Raw genomic sequence first — 20,663 nt, forward strand, 5'->3', positions numbered from 1 at the left:
AGCTTCAGGAAGAAATCACGGGCACACTAGCGCTCACAGAGGGGGCCTCAGCCACAGGGACCGGCAGTCCCTGCCAACACCAGCAGCTCACCGGAACTCAGGAAGCCGAAGACGCCCACACGGTAGCCGGCAGTGACCACGATGATGTCACCGAGAGCAGCCAGGAAGGAGCCGTCGATCTCCAGCCGCTCTTCCTGATCCCCTTCCATGGTGTTGTGGAAGAACACGAGCACGGACGCATTGGGGACCTGTGCGGTTGGAGAATCGGAGGGGCTTGAGGCGAGAGCATGCGAGGGCAGCTTTCCCTGCAGGGGCCAGCTTCTCAGCCCATCCACACAGCTCCTCCCTGGAGGGACACCTGGCTCAGGCCTGGGCTGGGCTGTGGCACCTCAAACTTTAGGCTGATGTCCTGACCCCCCCGCTGCAGTTTGGAGACTTGGTCCACTGTGTGGTGATGTTGGGGGGAGTGGCCCTTTAAGAGGTGGGGCCTCAGAGAATCATTGGAAAGGATTAAGTAGTACTGCGTTAATTCTCACAGAGATTTGCGATAGAAGGAGTAAGCCAGGCCCTCTGCAGCTCTCTGGCTTCCTGTCTGGCCATGCAATCTCTCCCTATTGAATGTGGTCCCACCTGACGCCATCTACTGAGGGGCCCCACCTAAGACCAGGCCCATGGGGCCACCCGGTCTTGGCTTTTCAGTCTGCAAACCAAGCTAAGTAAACTTCTTCAAGTGCAGTCTGCCTCTGGCATTTCATTATAGTATCTCAAAAGTAACTGATGCGTCTTAGAGTGGGACTGTTCATGGAGAAAGAGCCCAGTCCACAGAGACCGCTGGAATGAGGTCACACGTGAGGGCTCTCACCCAGGATGCTGAGGGACTTTGGACGCAGGCAGGTACAGAGGGAAGATGGCGTGAAGGCACTGGGGGGACATGGCATCCATAAGCCAGTTCGAGAGCCTTGGAAGCAGCCATGCCCACAGCAATGAGGAGTAGTAGGCAGCAGGGCTGGTTTGAAGCCTGGACTTGATTCAGTTCTGCAAGTACAGTGTGCACAGCACTGGGCAGAACACAAGTCTACCATCTCTCTCACTGAAGAGCCCACACTTCCTTTAACACAGCCAAAGAGAGCTTCCACACTTTCATTACAAAGCTCATTCAGACCAGCTGGCTGTGACCAAACCTCCGAAGCTCACTGCTCGCGAGCTTGGGGACCAGGAAGCGCTGGCACCGCCACCCCTCCACGGTCCGTCAGCACTTTCAGAGTCAGACTCCAGAAACCCATCATCCCTTTTCCTCTCATGCCCTCTGGCCCTTCCCCTGCTGACGGGAAACTCAAACTCAGCACCAGGATTGCTGCAACTACTCAGGCAGGCTCAGGCTGCAACACTGGCGTAAGTGGTTTCACGCCCAAAACCCAAAATCCCATCCTCCTCTGCCTCAAGAAACAGTCCATGTGGAAAGCCCCAGAGACACGTTCCCAGGGGCTCTCCCTAAGGAGAGCATCTGGGTTCCGCGTTTATGGACTGATTCCGATCCCGGTTCCACAATCCCCAGCCCCCGCCGGCATCACTGGCTCGTCTCACTGACCACTGGCCACACCTCACCCCGTGCTCAGGCTGCCCTGCCTGTCACTGGGTATCTCCTTGTTCTGCTTTTCCTTCAGAGCATTAGCAGTTCCACAAATGACGCAAGATTCATTGCTTCTCTAATTATTCCGGCCCCTCCCACTAAAACATAAGCCTCCTGAGGGCAGCAGCTGTACAGAGTCCAGAGCTGTGCCTCACCCATCACACTGCCCAGCCATCACAGGTCCTTTCCAAAGATTTCTTAGACCACCAAGTGGAGATAAGGGTCACCCCCACATGCTGCAGTGGTGAGGATGTAGGGGGATCAGATGAGGTCCTGGAGGGGCCGGGGCCCCCTCTGCTTGCTCACAGCACTCAGACCCCTACCAAGCTGACAGCGCTGGGGACGGTGCTGGATGGGCACAAGCTTCGCAGAGCACCGTGTAGCTGTGACCTGGGCTGACAGTGTCAGGGGCAGGATTTCTAATGGGAGACCTGGCAGGAGAAACAGCAGCGAGAGCTTCCAAACTCACCACATTGCCAGGGACAAAGACATTGAGGTACAAGCAGTCTTCACTGACACTGGGAGGTGCAGGTGTTCGGGTGCCTGGCTGCCAGCAGCTGGCCCTGCAGAGACAGACCATGTGGCTTCCGGGAGGAGCAACCAAAGCGACACCCTTGTCTCCCCAGTCACCCATCACCCATGGCCAGAGCTCATGGCCCCATCCCAAAGGTCTGAGGTCTCTCTCCATTTCTAGGACATGGGAGTGGCCAGCGAATGGAAGGAGAGACAGAGTACCCCTCAGTCTCCCCCCTGTCAACTACCCATGGAACACCACTCCCCAGGGATAACATGCCAACCCAGAGGGAGGGTGTGGCCCCAGCAGTCCAAGTAAAGAGGAGAAGCAAGATGATGGTGGCTGCTGCCTTGGGCCTGGGCTCTTCCTAGCTCAGGCGTGCAGACCTTGCACTGGATGCAGAGTCTGACGTGCTGTCTGTACCACAGAGCCTAGAGCACCAGTTTGAGCTGCTCCTGGTATAAGACGCCGGATCATGCTGAAAGGCGGAGCGGCCCTCACCTGCCCGCAAGGCAACCTGACTCATCACCCAGCCTCACTAGCCCCGAGCTACACACACTGTCCACTCAGGACTCCGTCACCTCGCCTGTCACGTGGGCCCAGCCTGACAGTAAGACGCCTTAGTCAGTGCACCCAGGGGTGGGGCAGATTTCAACCCTGCCTCTCTGTACTCCCTCTACCATGGTCAGGGCCTACGCCGTCACCATCCTTTCCCCTAGAAGACTTCAAGAGCCTCTTGGTACACGGCTTGAGGCGAGCACTTCAAAAAGGCCACGGCCAGTGCTTATTAGGAAACATCGGCCCTTGGGTTTCAAACTTCTTGCACCAAAATAAATGGCTTCGTTAATTCCATTTCCCACAAACTTTATGCCAGGGGCCTTAAATCTGACCACGGGCAGTACTGGACATGGAGGGTGACAGGGTGACACCGCCAGGCAGGTCTATGGGGTGCCTGTCGGCAGTGAAATCCTCCCCACAGGCGCTCTGGGTGCACTTCAATTGGGAGAACATCGCACAGCTGTTCCCCAGCACCTCAGCTATGGAAAGCGGCATCTACGCGGAAGGAGCGGCAGAGAGGAGTATTCTCAGCAGGGGAAGAAGGATGTGCACGCTTCACGCAACAAACCTCCTTATAATACTCTCACTGAGGGGAGAGGAAATCCTCTTGAATTTTTTCATTTGCTCATTTCCTTTCTCTTCAACGCTGTGTCTCCCAGCCCCTAATTAAAGCCCCCATAGGCTGGGTGCTATGCAGTATCAGTTCGGTGGATTAGAATGGGAGAATTTTCTGGGGAAGTCATCAGAACGCATTCCCCTCAACCCATACCTCGGCTTGGTGGCATCCCAGGAGCCTGTCCAGCTCGAGGGCTCTGGTGCCCGGAAGCGGCTCTCTGCCAGGGGTGGGGCGGCATACGGAACTCCAAGGAACTGATCCACTTGCTTCCATGATGCACCCAGCTGGATGACCACGGACCTGCCTAGCAGCTGGCCGTGGGTGGCAATGGACACAGAGGGTGCAGACGTCTCAGAGCGGAGCAGCGGGGTGCCTGGCAGGGAGGCAGGGTGAACAAGGAGGGGAGGCAGCAGTGAGTGCTCAAGTACGGGCATCCTGAATGTGCCTGAGGCACAAGGAAATAAAACGACTGTCTTTTGCAACTTGAAAATGTCAGTAGTTCATTCAGATCCACAGCTTGAGTCTAATCAAGTTAGTTTTCCATGTGAACAACAAAAACAACAGCACAGCCTGCTAATCTGTACGAGGCATCAGATGCACGCCAACTGTAGCACCGATCCTTCCCATCATGGGTGCATTCTTCCCAGGTGGCCTGCAAGGTCCCTGCCAGCCCAGGCCTGCAACTGTTCACCAGCACCGGGGCCTTTAAAAAGCAGACAAGATGCAATCCTCCGAGGCGGTCTGCAGAAGACCTCTACACCAGACTCACGGCCAGTCCCAGCCACCACTGCTGTGCTGAGACGGGTGGAGTCCTCCTAGTAGCAGGGATAAAGAATCAGGCTGTCTTCTACAATTATTTCAGGTCAGGTTCCCGCTTCCCCCACCAAATGTGTTTACTGCAAACTTACGAAACGAAAGGACTTCAAGAACTTTTGGATTTCAGAACTGCAGCAAAAGGGCTGCAGGCTTGAGGGACATTTCAAAATCCTGCAGGTGGGGAGCCTGCTGGGACATTAAGGCGCTGTCAGATTCAAAGCTCACCTTTCTGACCTCCGGCTCTGACCACGCCCCTCTTCACACTGGGTCAAGAGTCAGTTCCATCTGTGCCCCTTCTGTGCCTCTGCTGCCAGATGCCCATGCTGGCAAGACTCCCTTCCTACTGGCTCACGTCCAAATCCCCCCGGCCCCTCAAGTTCAAGACTCAGGCACCTCCTGCCATCCCTGCTTGGTGCCCCAAAGCCACTTGGGCCCCCCCTCCCTGAAGTGCTAATCTCCTGCCACACTTATCAGCATCTTGGTCACCCTATCTTATTTCCTCTACTGCATTTTCTTTCATTCATTCATTGATTCAGTAAACTTTTGTTGAGCCCAGGCTTGGTGCCAAGCACTGTTTCCAGGAACCTGAGACCAGCGCGGGTCTGATTCCTGCATCTGACTCAGGGTCCTGCGTAAAAGGAATGATAAACACCGTGGAGGGAAGGCTCTCAGGAAGCCTAAGAGCAGGCTGTGGCCTGTTGGTCCCTGCAGCTCCTTCTATCAAAACACACGCCCTGCAATGATGACTAAGCAGGGATGTGGGGAGAGGAGACAGAAAGACACACAGACAGACAGATGTCTCTCCATTCCTCAAGAGCTTAATGTATAATGTATAGTGTATATGTTACACATTATACATATACATCGATGTATAATGGTATACTGTGGTGGTTCTCAGAGGGAAGTCAGTTCTGTCCCCAGGGGGATATGACCATTCTAGGAAACCTTTTTGGCTGTCCTTAGGCTGCAGGAGATGTCACTAGCACCTGATAGCAGAGGCCAGGGACATTGCTAATCACCCCACACTAGATAGAACTACTTCCCACAACCAAAAATTCTCTGGCCCCAAATGCCAGTAGGCTACAATGTTGAGGGGCCCTGGAACCATGTCTGTTCACAGCTTCCAGATCACAGAGGGTCAGTATGGTGAGCTGGAACTGATACAAAGATATTCCAGAGAGATCACAGAAAATCCAATTAAAAGATACGTTTGGGGGCTGGCACCATGGCATCCTGGGTTGGGCTACCACCTGCAATGCCAGCATCCCATATGGGTGCTGGTTCAAGTCCCAGTTGCTCCAACTCCAATCCGGTTCCCTGCTAATTTACTTGGGAAAGCAGAGGAAGATGGTTCATATGCTCGGGCCCCTGCACCCATGTGGGAGACCTGGATAAAACTCCTGGCTTTGGTCCAGTGCAGCCCTGACTGTTGGGCCATTTGAGAAGTAAATCAGCAGATAGAAGATTCTCTCTCTCTCTCTCTCTCTCTCCCTCCCTCCCTCCCTCCCTCCCTCCATAACTCTTTCAAGTAAATAAATATATCTTAGAGAGACAGAAAGAGAGAGAGAGAGTTTATTTGGGTCAAAAAAATCAGAAATTCTTGCATCATTTTGCATATTATGCATTTCCCATGAACTTCTAAAATATTCTTCCTAGACGGTCTGGAAAGTGCAGTAGGCCTGTGTTTTACATGATGCAATGGCTATTAATTGGAAAAACCCTGGAATCTTCTGACCTTCAATCCTCCCCCATCCTCTGTGGAACAGGAATGGTAGCGGCCTCTAGAACACAACCACGTTAGGAAAATGGAATGACGTCCATGTGTTCCAAGTGCAGGAGTTCAACACATGCATGAATGGGTGATGGAATGAGTGGAATGCAGAAAGCAGTGAGAATAAGGGAAGCAAGGAGAGGGTTTGGAAGAGAAAGAAGAGCGAGCTAACAGAGGCCTCCCCACGGTAAAAACAGGGGAGTACGAGTTAGAACTCAGAATGGAAACTCAGGGTGGAAAGTTGCTGTTATTTTATTTAAGCTGGCCTCCATCACGGATCATGACGGACCTCACCCCCACAGTTCCTTCTCACAAGATTTCCTGCTCAATCAGAAATCAAAGGCTCTCGGGCAAGTCTTCAGGGCTGTGGCTGCTGAAGGGGCAGACCTTCCTTTGCTACGCAGGAAACAGCCACATTTCATGAACGTGGCACCAGCTGCAGGCGAGAGCAAAGCCAGAAAAGCACACCAGCAAAAGCATTTCGAGGGAATGCAAGCTGCTTTCTCAGGCACTGTGGCATCCGATCCTCCCGCAGAGGCTGCCCAGGGAGATCAAACATGGGAACATCATTAGCTGGGCAGTTCCGCCCTTGAGCTCTTTTGCAGAACTGGTGGAGTCTCTCCCAAACACCCACTCGCTCAGCCACATGACTACCTGGGTTCAGAGAACTTTCGGCAGCTGTGTGCGTTTGCTGCAAACAGGCTGCACATACACGCATGTGTGCGTGCATCCTTTCTTGGAAGTGAGCATTTCCCAGTGGATTTTAGTTCATTCATAAAGAAGCAATAGGTACACGATTTGGTTCACAGCACTCAGATCTGGATGCTCAGGCATCCTCAGCGGAACAGTCACACAGGTTGGATGCACTATGGTGAAACGCGCTATTAAAATCAATCTCCCTTAACTGACCGATGTGACGTCCACACAGGCAGAGAACAGGACTGCCAGTGGAGGCCCATGAGGCCCTGAGCCCTCCACACAGAAGGACCAAAGTATCCCCAGCTGAGGGAGACAACGCCCTGGGCTGAGGCTGAGGGGGAGGATGAGGCAGACGAGGAGGGAACCATCAGCCTCAAGACAGGACCGAAGGGCTGGCAGCGCTCTAGGACAGGGTGGGGCCAAACCCAACAACCACGTGGTTTTCCAACCAAGATTTTATGGGACCACAGTCACGTCCACTGGTTTCCTTACAAAGGATTTTCAAAGTGTTCATGAAAATGTGTATCATGAAAAACTATGCATGGATTTCAAAACTTTTGTAGCAAAATCAATTTATCTTTAGTTCCACTTCCCACGAGCTTTCCGGGAAAGCTGTTAATGCTGCTTTCACACTGTAGCGGCAGTTGAGTGGCTACAACAGGACCATGTGGGTAAAGGAGCCCAAAATATTTGTCATGTAACTCTTTACTGAGAATCCCTGTGACCTCTGTTCTAGGAGACAAGATGGCAGACATCGGCAATGCCTTGCAGTCACCTGTCTCACTCAGGAAACAAGCCTAACAGGGAGGGGCTTCGCCAGCCTCCCCAGCCCTCGGGTGTCCTGGTGTCCAGAGTCTCTGACTTCACTTCCTGTTGGTTTTAGATGCTACACCCGCCTTGCTCACTCCACCCTTCTCTCCCCAGCCCCTAACACAAAGTCTGACACATCTCATCCAGAAACAGCCCCCTCTCCAAAGTGGCTACAATGAGGTGGGTGGGCAGTGTGGCTCTGAGGGAGGGGCTCTCCACCGGAGACAGGGACCCTGGCTGCAAGTGTCCCCTCCGCCCCTGCGAGCTGGGTGCATCGGAAGTAACTGCGCTCCTCTGGGCTCCAGCCTCCCGATCCCAGTGGTAGGAATACAGCCCTCACCCCACCACCTCCCAGCACTGGTGTAAGGACTAAATGACGGAAAAGAAGGCATGTGAAAGAATGTTCTAGACTATGAAATGGCCATGAAAAGTGACCTAGGAAATTCAAAGGCCAAGATGGCATCTATAGCTCAAAGGAATAATGGAATCCAAGGGCCACAGAAGTCGTTTTTCCTACTTTCCTTCAGTCCACCCCAGGTGAGTGCCACCTGGCCTAGGATAACTTGGGCCAACTTTTCCCTAAGTATCAAAGGCCACTGCCCACCAGGTCGCCACGTGAGCAATCATTCACAGCCACACCCAGGTTGCCAGCAATGGCACAGGCTTGGGCCTACCTGGCTTCCGGTAGATATGGGTGGCCTCTTCACGGAGCAAAAGTTGGCAGTTTTGACCCTGTAGGCTATGTGTGCAGCTCTGGGTATCAGCATAGAATATGCACCTCACAGCTCCAGGTCGGGTCTGCAGGGTGGTGATGAGGCAGGCCTGGTGTCGAGAACATTCTGAACGGAAGAGGACGAAGAGAGCGCCTTAGCCTCAGAGTTCTTATCTCAGTCTTGAAACATGTATACATCCAGGCATGCATGCACGCATCCATCCATCCATCCATCCACTCACCCATCCACGTACCCATCCATCCATCTACTCACCCATCCATCCATCCATCCATCCACTCACCCATCTATGCACCCATCCATCCATGTATCCATCCATCCATCCACTCACCCATCCATCCATGCATGCATCCATCCATCCACTCACCCATCCATCCATCCATCCATCCACTCACCCATCTATGCACCCATCCATCCATCCATCCACTCACCCATCTATGCACCCATCCATCCATGCATGCATCCATCCATCCACTCACCCATCCATGTACCCATCCATCCACTCACCCATCTATGCACCCATCCATCCACTCACCCATCCACGTACCCATCCATCCACTCACCCATCTATGCACCCATCCATCCATCCATCCATCCACTCACCCATCTATGCACCCATCCATCCATCCACTCACCCATCCATGCACCCACCCAACCATCCATCCACTCACCCATCCACCCATCTGTGCATCCTTCTATCCATCCATCCAGTTGTGCAATCACTCACTTATTCACCTGAGTACCAACTAAACATCCTAGTCACCACACCAAGAGCTGGGAAATGAAATGCAGAGATGGGGAGCCCAACCCCTCTATCAACCTATTTTCCACATAACAAGCAGGGATATATTCATTCATTTAACTTGCAAATGTGGCCTTGTCATTCTGGACTGGGAGATTTGGTCATGGGAGACAAGGCTTTCCATGCTCCAGGCCCTGCCATCCTATTCAGCCTCTTCTCTCTCTGTCTGCTTTACTTCTTCCCCAGCTGGCTACATACCCATCATGTCCTCCCATGGGCTATGCACTTAATACTTTAAACTACTTCATGGCATAAAATGGTGAGGGCAGCTCCCAAAATAGTGCAGCTTTATTGGATTGGGTTAGTTGTGTGTGGCTTAAGACCCAATCCCTAATGCAGTCTCTGTGAACAGTACCACCCAGAGTGGTGCAGTGCACCACCTGCACTTCTGTACACGGTGGTCCAATCTGTTTGATAAACATGGTTTTGTGCATTTTATTATCCAATCTCATGGGAAAGGAGAACCATGAAACTCATGGAATCTCAGAGGCACTCAGAATCTTGGATGAGTGTAAGTGATATCTGGTCTCAGCCTCCTTTACAAGTCAAAAGTCTTTGCAGAATGTCCCAATCAAACAATCACCTGGTTTTTACTTGAATGGCACCAGAATTCACCACCAGTGACTAGAAACACTCTAAAGGAATTATGTATCTGTAGACAGTTTTGCCTATTTGAAAGTTTTTCAAATTGCATTGAAAAACATCTCTTGAAATTAGAGTTTTACCCATAGGACTTAGCTCTGCCCTATGAGATGGATCAACACTGGAGTACTTTCTCCTCACCAACTATCTAAGGCTGGTGTCACACCCTTGCTCCTCCAGCTGATCTTCCTCAATGTTGCTCTGTCACTGGCTAGTTCACCTTTGCAGGTCCTGACTACGGGGTGCCTCCCATGGGAATGAGAAGACCCCCCACCCACAAGGCACCCCAACTTATCGCAGGGTCTCCTGTGCCTTTCTAAGGTCAGAATCTTAGCAGCACTCACATGAGACCACATCCTTCCCCATGTTGGGGTGGAAACTCCCCTTACCCAACAAGCATAGATCTCGGGCAGCAGAGAAGTTGCTGACGGCAGCAGTGCTGATGTGGGCAACATCAAACTTCCTGACAGATGGATCCACAAGTACTGAAGCCGGTGCCAGGGCCTGCCACGAGTCCAGAGAGACTGCAAGAGAAAGTGGGGGACAGTCACTCAGAGATCACCTGGGGTGCACCAGAGAAAGCCCCAGGTGCACCCTTCTCCTCGTCTCCATTCTCATATGACCCTGTGCCTTTATGAATAGCTCCATTCTAGGACTATTGGTCAAATTTTTTCCTGTGAGCCAAGCTCAAGAGATACAATGGTTAAAAAACAAGACAAACCAACAAAGAATAGTATGGCTGTTCTATTAATCAATTCCCAGTGGAATGGGAGCCAAGTAGAGAAGAAAAGGAAACCATGGTGACACGGTTGTTACAATGCACCGGTTAGAATAGTATTAGGTACCAAAGACAGTAACCGGCTTAGCGGGCCTGTCATGCAGCAACCCTGTGCTTCCTGAGTGTGCAATGTTCTTAGTCTATATCCCATCATCCCCCTCAAGGCCAGTGCCCTCCTCCTCAAGGCCAGTGCCATCCTCCTCAAGGCCAGTGCCCTCTGCAGTACACACTATGATGGGCTGCCCAGTGCCCCAGTCAGGACTGGCCAGCCTCCTCCTCCTTCCGCTGTTGGGAGCTTGGTGGCTGGTGGCTTTCAACTGAGTCTGCATCCAGGAACTGCCCTTGGTCTTAGAGAGCTGCCTCCCTTCCCTAGGGATGGCCTGCATCTCAAAACTAGTTCAAGAAAGGAGACCAAGGCCCCTGATCTCAACATGGGTGACTGAGAGGTCAGCCGGGCTGCAGAGCTCACTGGGGGATCTGTGGGGCACTGCTTCATTCACACTGCAATTCTCCCAGGGCAGGGGTTTGGCTCAGCAGTTAGGATGCCTGCCTCCCATAGGAGTGCCTGATGAGAGCCCCAGCTGCTCTGCTTCTGATCTGGCTTCCTGCTAATGAGCAGCAGAGGATGGCCCAAGTCGGGGACCTAGATGGGAATTCCAGGCTCCTGGTTTTGGCCTGGCCCAGCCCTAGCTGTTGTGGGTATTTGGGGAGTGAATCAGGAGATGGAAGATCTCTCTCTCTTCCTCCCTCCCTCTCTACTTTTCACATAAAATGAAAATCTTAGAAATAAATAAAAAAATTCTTTTCTTCCCCATCGTGCCTTCACTTTTTCTTGCAGGTGCTCATCCTGAGGCCCTGGGTACCAGACTTCCTGCATGCAAATCTCCATCTCAGAGTCTGTTCCTGGAAAGCCCCAGCACAGACATCGTCTCCTACAGAAGATGAGACGCAGACAGGCTCACACGACTCGTGGAGGGTGCACTGCTCCCGAGCTCGGAAGGAAATGAGAACGGGCTCGTTGTGGCTACACAGGCTGTGCCCTGACTGCTTTTGGGTGCTGTCTCCCAAGTCCTGCATGCAGGGCAAGGCTGGCTTGGTATGATGGTGGGAGGGCAGGTGCCGCAGCCAGCTGCCGGCATGCACCGAGATGAAGAGCTATGCTGGAGCTCATCCCGTTTGCTGCAAAGGTCGTGGCTAGAGTCGGGCAGTGCATCCTTGCAATGACACAGATCCTGATCCTCTGGCGTGAAGTCCCACCAGAAAGGAGGACTGTGAACCTGGTCAATGGGTACAACACTGTCCACAGACAGCAGCAGCGAGGCCAAAGTGCTGCCTCCGACAGAGCCCAAGTAGTCATTTGGGAGCTCCGATCTAAAAGACCCTAGAGCCATGCTCAGCAGAGGCATCACTGGGACTCAGTGGAGAAACCTCCTCTTCCTCTCTCTCCTTCTTCCTTTGCTGTTTACGAAGACCACAGTAGCTTACCCTTTTAATAAACCTCAGCATTGACCTTGTGTTAGCAGGACACAATGGCAATCTCAGGTGTTGCTCAAAACATAGCCACTTCAACAACACATCTGATCCCCCATGGTGCCCCAGATGGCCTGTGGGATAGGGGGCCTGGCCTAATGCCTCCTCTACAAGTCGAGTCAGAAGCTTGGAGAGGTTAATGATGTCCATGAGGACAGGGAGACCTGGGGAAGTGAGCCAGTCAGAAGAGAACCAGGCCTCTTGGCTCTGCGCAATACCCTCCTGCCCCCTCTAGGTTTCTCTGAAGATAAGCACCCTTTCCAGAACGTGGTCCCCAGGGATGAAAGGTCCTGGAGAGCACCTCACTGTATGACAAATCTGTCTCTGCCATTAGAGCACTGGGAGCATCACTAAAACAGAATGCTAAATAAAGCAGCAAAATAAGCTGCGCTACCACTGTCGTTTCAGCTAAAAAGAGAGAGAGGAAGAAAGCAAAGGTTCACCCAGCGACGCCACCACACAGTGTCTGCAGGTTCCCAGGAGTTCAGCAAGCGGCAGGTGGAGCCCCACGCTGCACCCTGGAGCCATGGGAGCCACGGGCACCGGCCTCGCGTCAGCAGCTGTGACTTTGAGCCTGGGACCTGGCGTCAGCAGCTGTGACTTTGAGCCTGGGACCTGGCTTCACCGCAGACAAGTCTGGGCTTTCATTTTCTTAAGCTTCTCCCACAGGCTGCTCTTTCCAGGGTCCACACGAGCGGCATTTGTGCACAAACCAGGAGCTGCGTATTTTTAGATGCCGGGTGCACTGCAATTTCAGAGAAGAGCTGGGAGGGGCTTCGGGCCCAGCGTGCCAATTATGGTCTTAAAATGGAAGCCTTGGCCACACCCTGTGCTTAGGTTGCTGTTTGGGGAAAAGCACTGTAATTGAAGAGTGAATCCCATCTCCAACGTGAAAGCCAGCTTGTCTGCTGCCATCCCTGGAGCCAAGTCCCTGCCATGCCCTCTACCTGTCCTTCCTCACAGTGTGCAAGCACCCCACCCCGGGGAGGGCAGGGGACCTCTGACACACCCTTTACTAGTCAATTGGCTGAGCCCACGCCAGCTTAGCCGGTTCCATGGCAGAGCTGGCCAGGGCTGGAGCCTCAGCGCCCCCAGGTACAGAACCCAGGTGGATGGGATCACAGCAGCTTTCTATCCCACCCAAAGGTGATTTTTCTCCTAAACAGCAGAACCTATGGTTTATTCATTCACCTTCATGTTGTTTTTTCTCTTTCTTAAAACAGTTTGTAGATTGCCATGCCAGCAACATCTATCAAAAAGCACAATCTCCAATGAATTGGAAATGCATCCTTAGCATGTTAAATACTTGTATTTACAAATGGTTTGCTTTGGTGGGTCTCTCTGTACGTTCTCGCTCTCCCTCTGCCCTGTATAAGCCACAGTCACTTTACAATGTAGGTTATCATCCGGTGACACAATTCTTCCCATATTATTTTACTTTAGAAAATGTTAGGCCGGCGCCGTGGCTCAATAGGCTAATCCTCCACCTTGCGGCGCCGGCACACCGGGTTCTAGTCCCGGTTGGGGCGCTGGATTCTGTCCCGGTTGCCCCTCTTCCAGGCCAGCTCTCTGCTATGGCCAGGGAGTGCAGTGGAGGATGGCCCAGGTGCTTGGGCCCTGCACCCCATGGGAGACCAGGAAAAGCACCTGGATCCTGGCTCCTGCCATCGGATCAGCGCGGTGCGCCGGCTGCAGCGGCGGCCATTGGAGGGTGAACCAACGGCAAAGGAAGACCTTTCTCTCTCTCTCTCTCTCTCTCTGTCCACTCTGCCTGTCAAAAAAAAAAAAAAAAAGAAAATGTTTTCTTGGCTATATATCATTCTGATGAAACTGAAAACCAAGACTGCTCCTTTGAATTATTTCTGGGAATGATTTTGAGGTTGAACACTTGAGAGGGTTTTTTAATTTGTATTTTACTGTATTTAATACCTGATGTCATTAAGAATGGGATGTGATATTTTTCCATCCTATTTTCAAAGTGGTTATTGCTGCAAAAAGAACAGCTGTTTATTTGTGTGTTCATGTTTTCTAGCAAGGCACCTCACAGAGCTCACCATCAATGCAACTCACAGACAAGAGTGAACTTGGGTGCTTCACTGGGGCTCCTCTGACGATAAGACTGGGGCCAGCGTGCTGGCACAGCAGGTCAAGCCACCGTCTGGGACTCTGTCATGTAAGTACCTTCTCAAGTCCTGGCTGCTCAGCTTGGAATCCAGCTCCCTGCTGATGTGCCTGGGAAAGCAGCAAACGATGGCCCCAGTGTTTGGGCCTCTGCACCCATGTGGGAGACCCAAACGAAGCTCCTGGCTGTGGCCTGGCCCACTGCGGCCATCTGGGTACTGAACTAATAGACAGAAGATGTTTCTCTCTCTTTCTCTCTCTGTGTGTCTCTCCCTCTCTCTCTGTAACTCTTTTAAATAAATAAACCAATCTTTAAAAAAATATATAGCCCCCCTCCTCCAGTATGGTAGCAGCCACAGGGCTATGCTAGGACGCGGCAGGAGCAAGCCTGTCGCTGGCTGGCTGGGCAGGCACAGGCCCGTTCCTGCCATAGCCCTCAGCTTGCGCATTTGAAGGATGAAGGAAAACTGCCTTCCAGCATTTTTACATAAGATCAAGGCGCTGAAACTCTGACGCCCTCCTGCACACACATTCACAGCCCCATCTTCTGACGGAAAACATCACAGGGGCTTTCTTAGGACACAGCAAGGGGTGCCAGCTGTGAGGCAGCCCAGGGCCCACCCAATCCTGACTCCGCGCCCTGTGATCAGAGCCCCTCAGCACACATCCCGGGGCAGGCTCTCCGCGGAGTGGCTGGACGAAGCGTCAGAGGGGCACCCACGTGGGGAAAGAGCAGAGATCTGAAGCCCTTCAGACGCGCAGCCTCTCAGTTCCCAGCAAACCTCCCTGACACTGCGCTGGCACAACAGAACACACTCCACACCGCTGGCCCAGCGCTGAAGGCCACAGTGTGCTCCCTGGAGGGACTGGCCCAGCGGGCCAGGCACACCCATCCTGGGCCACAGCAGCACCCAGACAACTGTCTTCCCACCAGAGGCCACGTTCAAGCACGGGGAGAATTTTGCCCTTGATAGCACGTACAAAAAAGAAAAAAATATATTAGGTGTTCTGTTGAAAACAGAGCCAAAAAGGAAGGGGAATAAGAAAGACAGCCTGGTTAGCTTGTGGTCATTTGACAGATGGGACCAGAGCTGTCCCTGGCTTAGCAGTTCCCCAGAGAGAAACGTCTGGCACCTGCAGCAGACACACCTGGCCTTTCTGACGTTGAGGACATCAGAAAAAGGCCCGGATGTGCTGGGCCCTGTACTCTCCAGGGAGCACGCTTTCATCGGTAGCTGGATTCAGCATGCAGAGTGCTCACCATGACACCATGGAACCCCGTCGTGCTTTCCTTGTCAATGCTGTTTCCAGCGCACAACACAAGAGTGGCAGCAAACGCCATGGGCCAAATGGGGTCCGCCCCCACTTTCAGACACTGAAGCCCAGACCCTTGGTACCTCAGGATGTGCCTCGTCCAGAGACAGGGTCTTTATTGAGGTACTGGAGTGCAAATGAGGTCATCAGAGTGGGTCCTAATGCAAAATATCCGATGCCCCCATCAAAAGGGAAAACTGACCAGAGATGCTCCCGAGGGAAGACGGGCAAAGACAGAGAAGCTGCCACAGGAGCCCAGAGCGGAGGTCCGGGCCAGGTCCTTGGCAGAAGCCCGCCATGCTGCCACCCGATCCGGGACTTGCAGCAGCCAGATTCCCGAGGCAGTGTCTGCTGTTTAAGCCACGTGGTCTGCGGCCGTGAGTGCGTCCTTGCTGAAAACGTCCACTCGTGGATTTGCAGAACCTGCTCTCGCCCCGGTGCTGCTCCCTGGCCTCGGGACCGTGGCCGAGCACAGACAACAGCACACGTGGAAGTGGCTCGTGTTTATGGAGCCTCTCCCGTGGCCAGCACATGGCGATGTGCTGCGTGCGCTTCCAGTTCACCCCCACACAGCCACCAGCTGCTCACGGCCTTCAGGACACCCCCACTCCGGGCACCGGCCTCGGGATCACTTCCTGTGACTTTGCTGTGACTGAGTCAGGTGCGCTCGGCGTCTGCATGACTGTCAGGCGTGCTCCGCGTCCGCGTCACTGTCGGGCGTGCTCGGTGTCTGCGTGACTGTTATTTCGCTGTTATCTGGCAACAGGAGCGGCCAGATCACCTGCACTCGTATCACAGAGCTCTTCTTATGGGACAGGGGTCACAGGTTCCACCCAACCTTCTGGACTGTGGTGGGGGAAGGGATGGAGGGAGCGAGGCTGGTCCCCTCATTCCATCCAGTTGTTCCAGATGTATCATTTCCTCTATGTGCCACGACCGAAAAGCAGGTGAGCTCTGGGCGTGGACGCAGGCTGAATGGGCGCTGCCTGCTCACTGCTTAGCTCGTCAGGCATCCGCCCTGCCTATCAGCCGCCAGTGCCTGAGTGCTCACCACTGAGCTGCGCTCCTGAATGCTGGCGGTGCTGGCCATCCCTGGGGAGGCAGGACATCTTCAGCAGCACGGTGAATGCCAGCAGCCTGGATGCTGCGGGGGCCAGCCCTCACCACGGCCAGCATGCTGCTCTCCCAGGCCCAGAGGTCATCATAATCCCTTACTCTCTCTGCAAGTGCCTGGCCTCTTGCTGTCCAGGAAAAAGGGGACCACTCCCCCCCGACACGTCTCCAGGCCAAGGCGTCTCTCCCTCTCCCCTAACACAGAAGTGCAGCTGTTGGACGTGCTCCAGGGCGTGTTCTTCCTCCCCCATTCACTTGTCACTCATCCCCCACCCAGACCCTGCAAAAACCCCAGCACTGCTAGATCACTGCTCTGTCCCTCCACGCTGACCCTTCCAGGCTTTGCATAAGAAGGTGCTCGAACCTCTCCCATTACAAAAACCACACCTGCCTCTAACCCAAGGTTTCTTTACTCAGGTTTGAGTGTCGAAGGACCCATTTTCCCAAAAATACAGGGAAAGAATCTCTTCTGAATGGGAGGGGCGTAACTATTTTTAATCCACTCTCATGGGTGGTCCATGCATACATGGGATTACTGGCACTAATGTGTCAATTTGTCCCGTCTTTCTCTTCATTGCCAAGAATTTTGGGGAAACAGTGGGGCTTCCTCAAATCACCACCATTCAGCTTCTTCCCGTCAGCCCACTCAATTTGTAAAGGGCTCTTGATGATGAACCCAACGAATGTTGCAGCCTCCGGCTTGCTTGCAATTGCTGGCCACGTCCCCCTGCCCTGGTTTCTATGACATCTGCCACTGGGGCTTCTCCCACTTTTCCATCTGCACTCCTGGCTTCTCCTCCTCTGCCCTTCCCGTAACTACCGCTGTGGCTTCTGCTTCTGCCCTGGACCTTCACCACTCACACGTCACACACTCTCCATAGCGATTCACTAGCCTCAACCGCTTACCTACTACTGTCAGCGATCACACCCAGGCCAAGACTTTTGCTCAGAATTATACAGTCAGTGCTTACTAGGCACTTCCAGGCTATGGCCCCCCACACCCCAGCTCAGATGTTGAAGGCTGAACATTTGAACATTTAATCTTACATTCAACCCCACCCACATTCATCAGCTGGTTCCTCTAGCTCGGGGTCGGCACCGCCAGCCTTGGGCCACCCAACTTGAAACCCTAAGTGTTGTCCTTGACTGGCGTTTAAGTGGTCTGAATGTCCACCTAGAGAGGACACTAGTAGGAAGTCAGAAAGACAGCCTCCAACCCTAAATCTCACATTCAACCTTTACCTACCCTCCATGGAGTCAACGCCCCACCCTCACTTAGGCTTCTAATGTCCCCCAACCAAAAAGGATGCTCAAGATGTCTCAGGGTCTGGTGCCCCCCTGGCTACCTCGCACATCACTTGATCGCCTGCCCTCACCTGGCAACCTATCGGAATACTCTGTATTGTATGATGCTGTACCACTAATAGAGAACCACACTGTTCCCTCGCAACCCAAAGACAGCTTATTCGAAGGACAGACTCAAGCCATCCTTCAAACCCAACTCAAATGTCATCTGCTCTGCAGGCCCTCCTAAGACTCCTTCCTCCACCGCTACCCTAACAGTTTTTTTCCTAAGTACCAAACGATGCCTGTGCTCCACTATCACGCTGTGCTGTACTGTACCTTCCTGGTAAATCAGGATCTCCTGGAGATCAGCAAAGGTTTTGCCTCAGTGTTCACTGAAGTTCAAGACCTATCATGATACTGTGAGAAAAACACTAACAATAGAAGTAGAAACAGCTACAGCCTGTGCTTATTAAGTATTCACTGCACCCAACAGGAAGAATATTATCCCCGTTTTCCGTGAACTACCCCATGAATAAGTGTGTACTGCACGAACTAAATAATGAAGTCCTTAATTAATGGGCACTAATTCTTTACACTTTCATCTCTACAAAGATGAAGATTATTGTTCACAGGCTTAAGGCCTCACTAAATAATGACTGAATAAATTCACAAATTGATTTATTAATCACAGAGGAAGCAACTAATAGGAAGTTGACAGAGATCATATCTCACTTTCACGCGTTGCCTCTCGGTGTACAAAACACTTTCATTTGTACTGTAAGAATCGTAGGTGCAGCACGCCAGGCACTGTCACTGTCACCACCGTGCAGAGGACTGAGCTGAGGCTCAGAGGCGCCACACAGCACACCCAGCAGCACAGCGCACGACTTCCCAGCAGCACGTGTGCAGAGTGCCCCCTCTCCAAGTCCAAGCACAGCTCTGCTTCTCCCTGTGACTCGGCTGACATCTCCTAAAGCGGTGGCCTTTAGTGCGTGCCCACTCCGGGCAGAAGTTTCTAGAGACACTGATGGTTCCGCAGCTGTTGGGGCTCTGAGCTTGTGGGCTGGTGAGTAATCATCTTTCGTGCTAACTTCAAAAGCACTCCCAGAGAAAGGTCTAATTAAGAGGAAGCACCATACACATGAACCAGACTTGGATCTACACCCCCCATGTCCTCATGAAAAATTACCAAGTTCATCACAAGCAAAATTCCAAGTGGAAGAAATTCAAAGGCTTAGACAGAATCTGTTTTCTAAGAAGTCTGATTTTCTTTCAAGTGAACACCACTCCCCCGGCCAACCTGCCCCAACTCCCAAAGGCTTCCTGGAGCTGGCGTGGGCACTCATACTCAAGATGAATTTCTACAGACTAGATATTTTCTGAAGATCAGCGTATCAGTTAGACACTTGGAAAGTTATTTGAAATGTTTTCCTAAATAATTTTAGAAAACCAGTTTATTTTGTAGTGTTAGCCAAAAAGTGCCCTTTTTGTCAATAAATTCACCTTGCATTCATAATTTTCATACAATGAATGAAAAATTGCTAAAAAAAATCATGGACTGGCTTACTGGTTGGATTTCAGAGGAGATGCTGAAGTCCAGAGCTGTTCCTCAACATTTGATTTTTCCAATATTTGATTTTTTTTTTTAAATACAGATAGGTGCTGGTTTAAATTCTGTCATGTTTCACTTCTAGTCTTTTAGTGTGGCAAATCATTTTATTTTCATTTAAGCATTGGTAATTTGGAGTAAGTGGTACTAGCTAAGAAGTAATTCTGTGATTATTTTGTACTCACTGTACATGGATCATTTCTCATCTATAATGTGCCCCAAATGCAGCTTCATTTTCCCGATACCTTGATGCAGAATAAAGTTTTTCATCATAAAAAAAAAAAAAAGAGCGTCTGACCTGCTCCGTCCCGGGGTCACCGTGCCTGATCTTGGGTGGCCGGCACAACCGCAGACATGCCGCGGCACAAATGCACGCAGAGCCAAGCGGAGCCGAGCAGACGTCCCAGGACTGTGCAGGGCTGCCCGGGGATGCTGAGCCAGCATGGTGGACTGTGGGAGCCTGGCCTGAGCTCATAAGGCTGGCGGGAACCCAGACAGGCAGACCCCTGAGGGAAGCCGTTACTCTCTGTGCTGCACGCCCCTCTAGTCACCACATGGCATGGCAGCTGCTGCGGCTGTCATATACCAACTGCTGGCTATATGCGCGGGGCACCTCAGGTGTGTGAGTTCACCCAGACATCACAGCAGCGTGGGGAAGCAGCTAGCACTACGAATCCCACCTTAAGGAAACTGAGGCTCAGGGCAGAGACTTGTCCTAGGTCATACAAGGCAGGAGCAGAGCTGGAATAGAAACGAGATCTCCCCAAAGCCATGGTCTCTGTGCCTTACAGCTCCTACTTCAGCTAAGGCCCTCTGCTTGTCTACTGGTAAGGTGATCGCAAAAACATAGGGAACAAAGCCACGTGCTGCTACAGCCCCACTGAGCCCACCACTAGAGTTGCGCAAATAGAAATGAAGAGACACTGAGAAGTCATCTGAGCCAACCCCTTACACAACAAGCGACTTCATCACGTGTTTATAACATAATGTCACCATTTTAAATCAGCTGTTAAAATCATTCCAGTCCATACAACTAATGGGACACCATCTGTGGGTCGCAGTCAGGGAAGGTTCCAGACACCACTGGCTGTGCAGGCCGGTCTGAGGGGCCCAAGGAAGGGCAGCCTGCCAGACAAACTTCTCCCGCGTCCCTGACGATGGTCTGCATGTCTAAGAAATGAGATCTTTCTGGTTTATCCTCTCAGTAAACTGTGACCATGCGTGGGAAAAATGTATGAAAACAGCAGTGTTTTTGCTTCAGCATGGTCTGATTGATTCCATGTGGATTGACAGGGGACGCCAGCATGGCACTGGGAAGCAAA

General features: G+C 52.3%; 2 protein-coding genes and 1 long non-coding RNA gene across 8 annotated transcripts in view; 1 reads left to right on the top strand and 2 right to left on the bottom strand.

Moving 5' to 3' along the window:
* Positions 1-20,663, top strand: part of LOC138846302 (UPF0449 protein C19orf25 homolog) — a 251,330-nt gene that overhangs the window by 134,052 nt on the left and 96,615 nt on the right. The window lies entirely within an intron of this gene.
* LOC138846307 (uncharacterized) lies at positions 1,738-8,244 on the bottom strand. Its single transcript, XR_011383777.1, has 3 exons — positions 8,089-8,244; positions 3,472-3,691; positions 1,738-2,193 (listed from the first exon to the last, which is right to left on the bottom strand). It is a non-coding gene; the product is annotated as an uncharacterized lncRNA (long non-coding RNA).
* Positions 9,711-20,663, bottom strand: part of LOC138845933 (thyroglobulin-like) — a 71,567-nt gene continuing 60,614 nt past the window's right edge. The window contains exon 17 of the mRNA XM_070059983.1: positions 9,711-10,113. Within this exon, the coding sequence (XP_069916084.1) occupies positions 9,920-10,113 (194 nt within the window). The 3' untranslated portion in view covers positions 9,711-9,919. The remainder of the gene's footprint in view (positions 10,114-20,663) is intronic.

The sequence above is a fragment of the Oryctolagus cuniculus genome, chromosome 17 (assembly GCF_964237555.1).
Source record: "Oryctolagus cuniculus chromosome 17, mOryCun1.1, whole genome shotgun sequence".
Classification (NCBI taxonomy): domain Eukaryota; kingdom Metazoa; phylum Chordata; class Mammalia; order Lagomorpha; family Leporidae; genus Oryctolagus; species Oryctolagus cuniculus.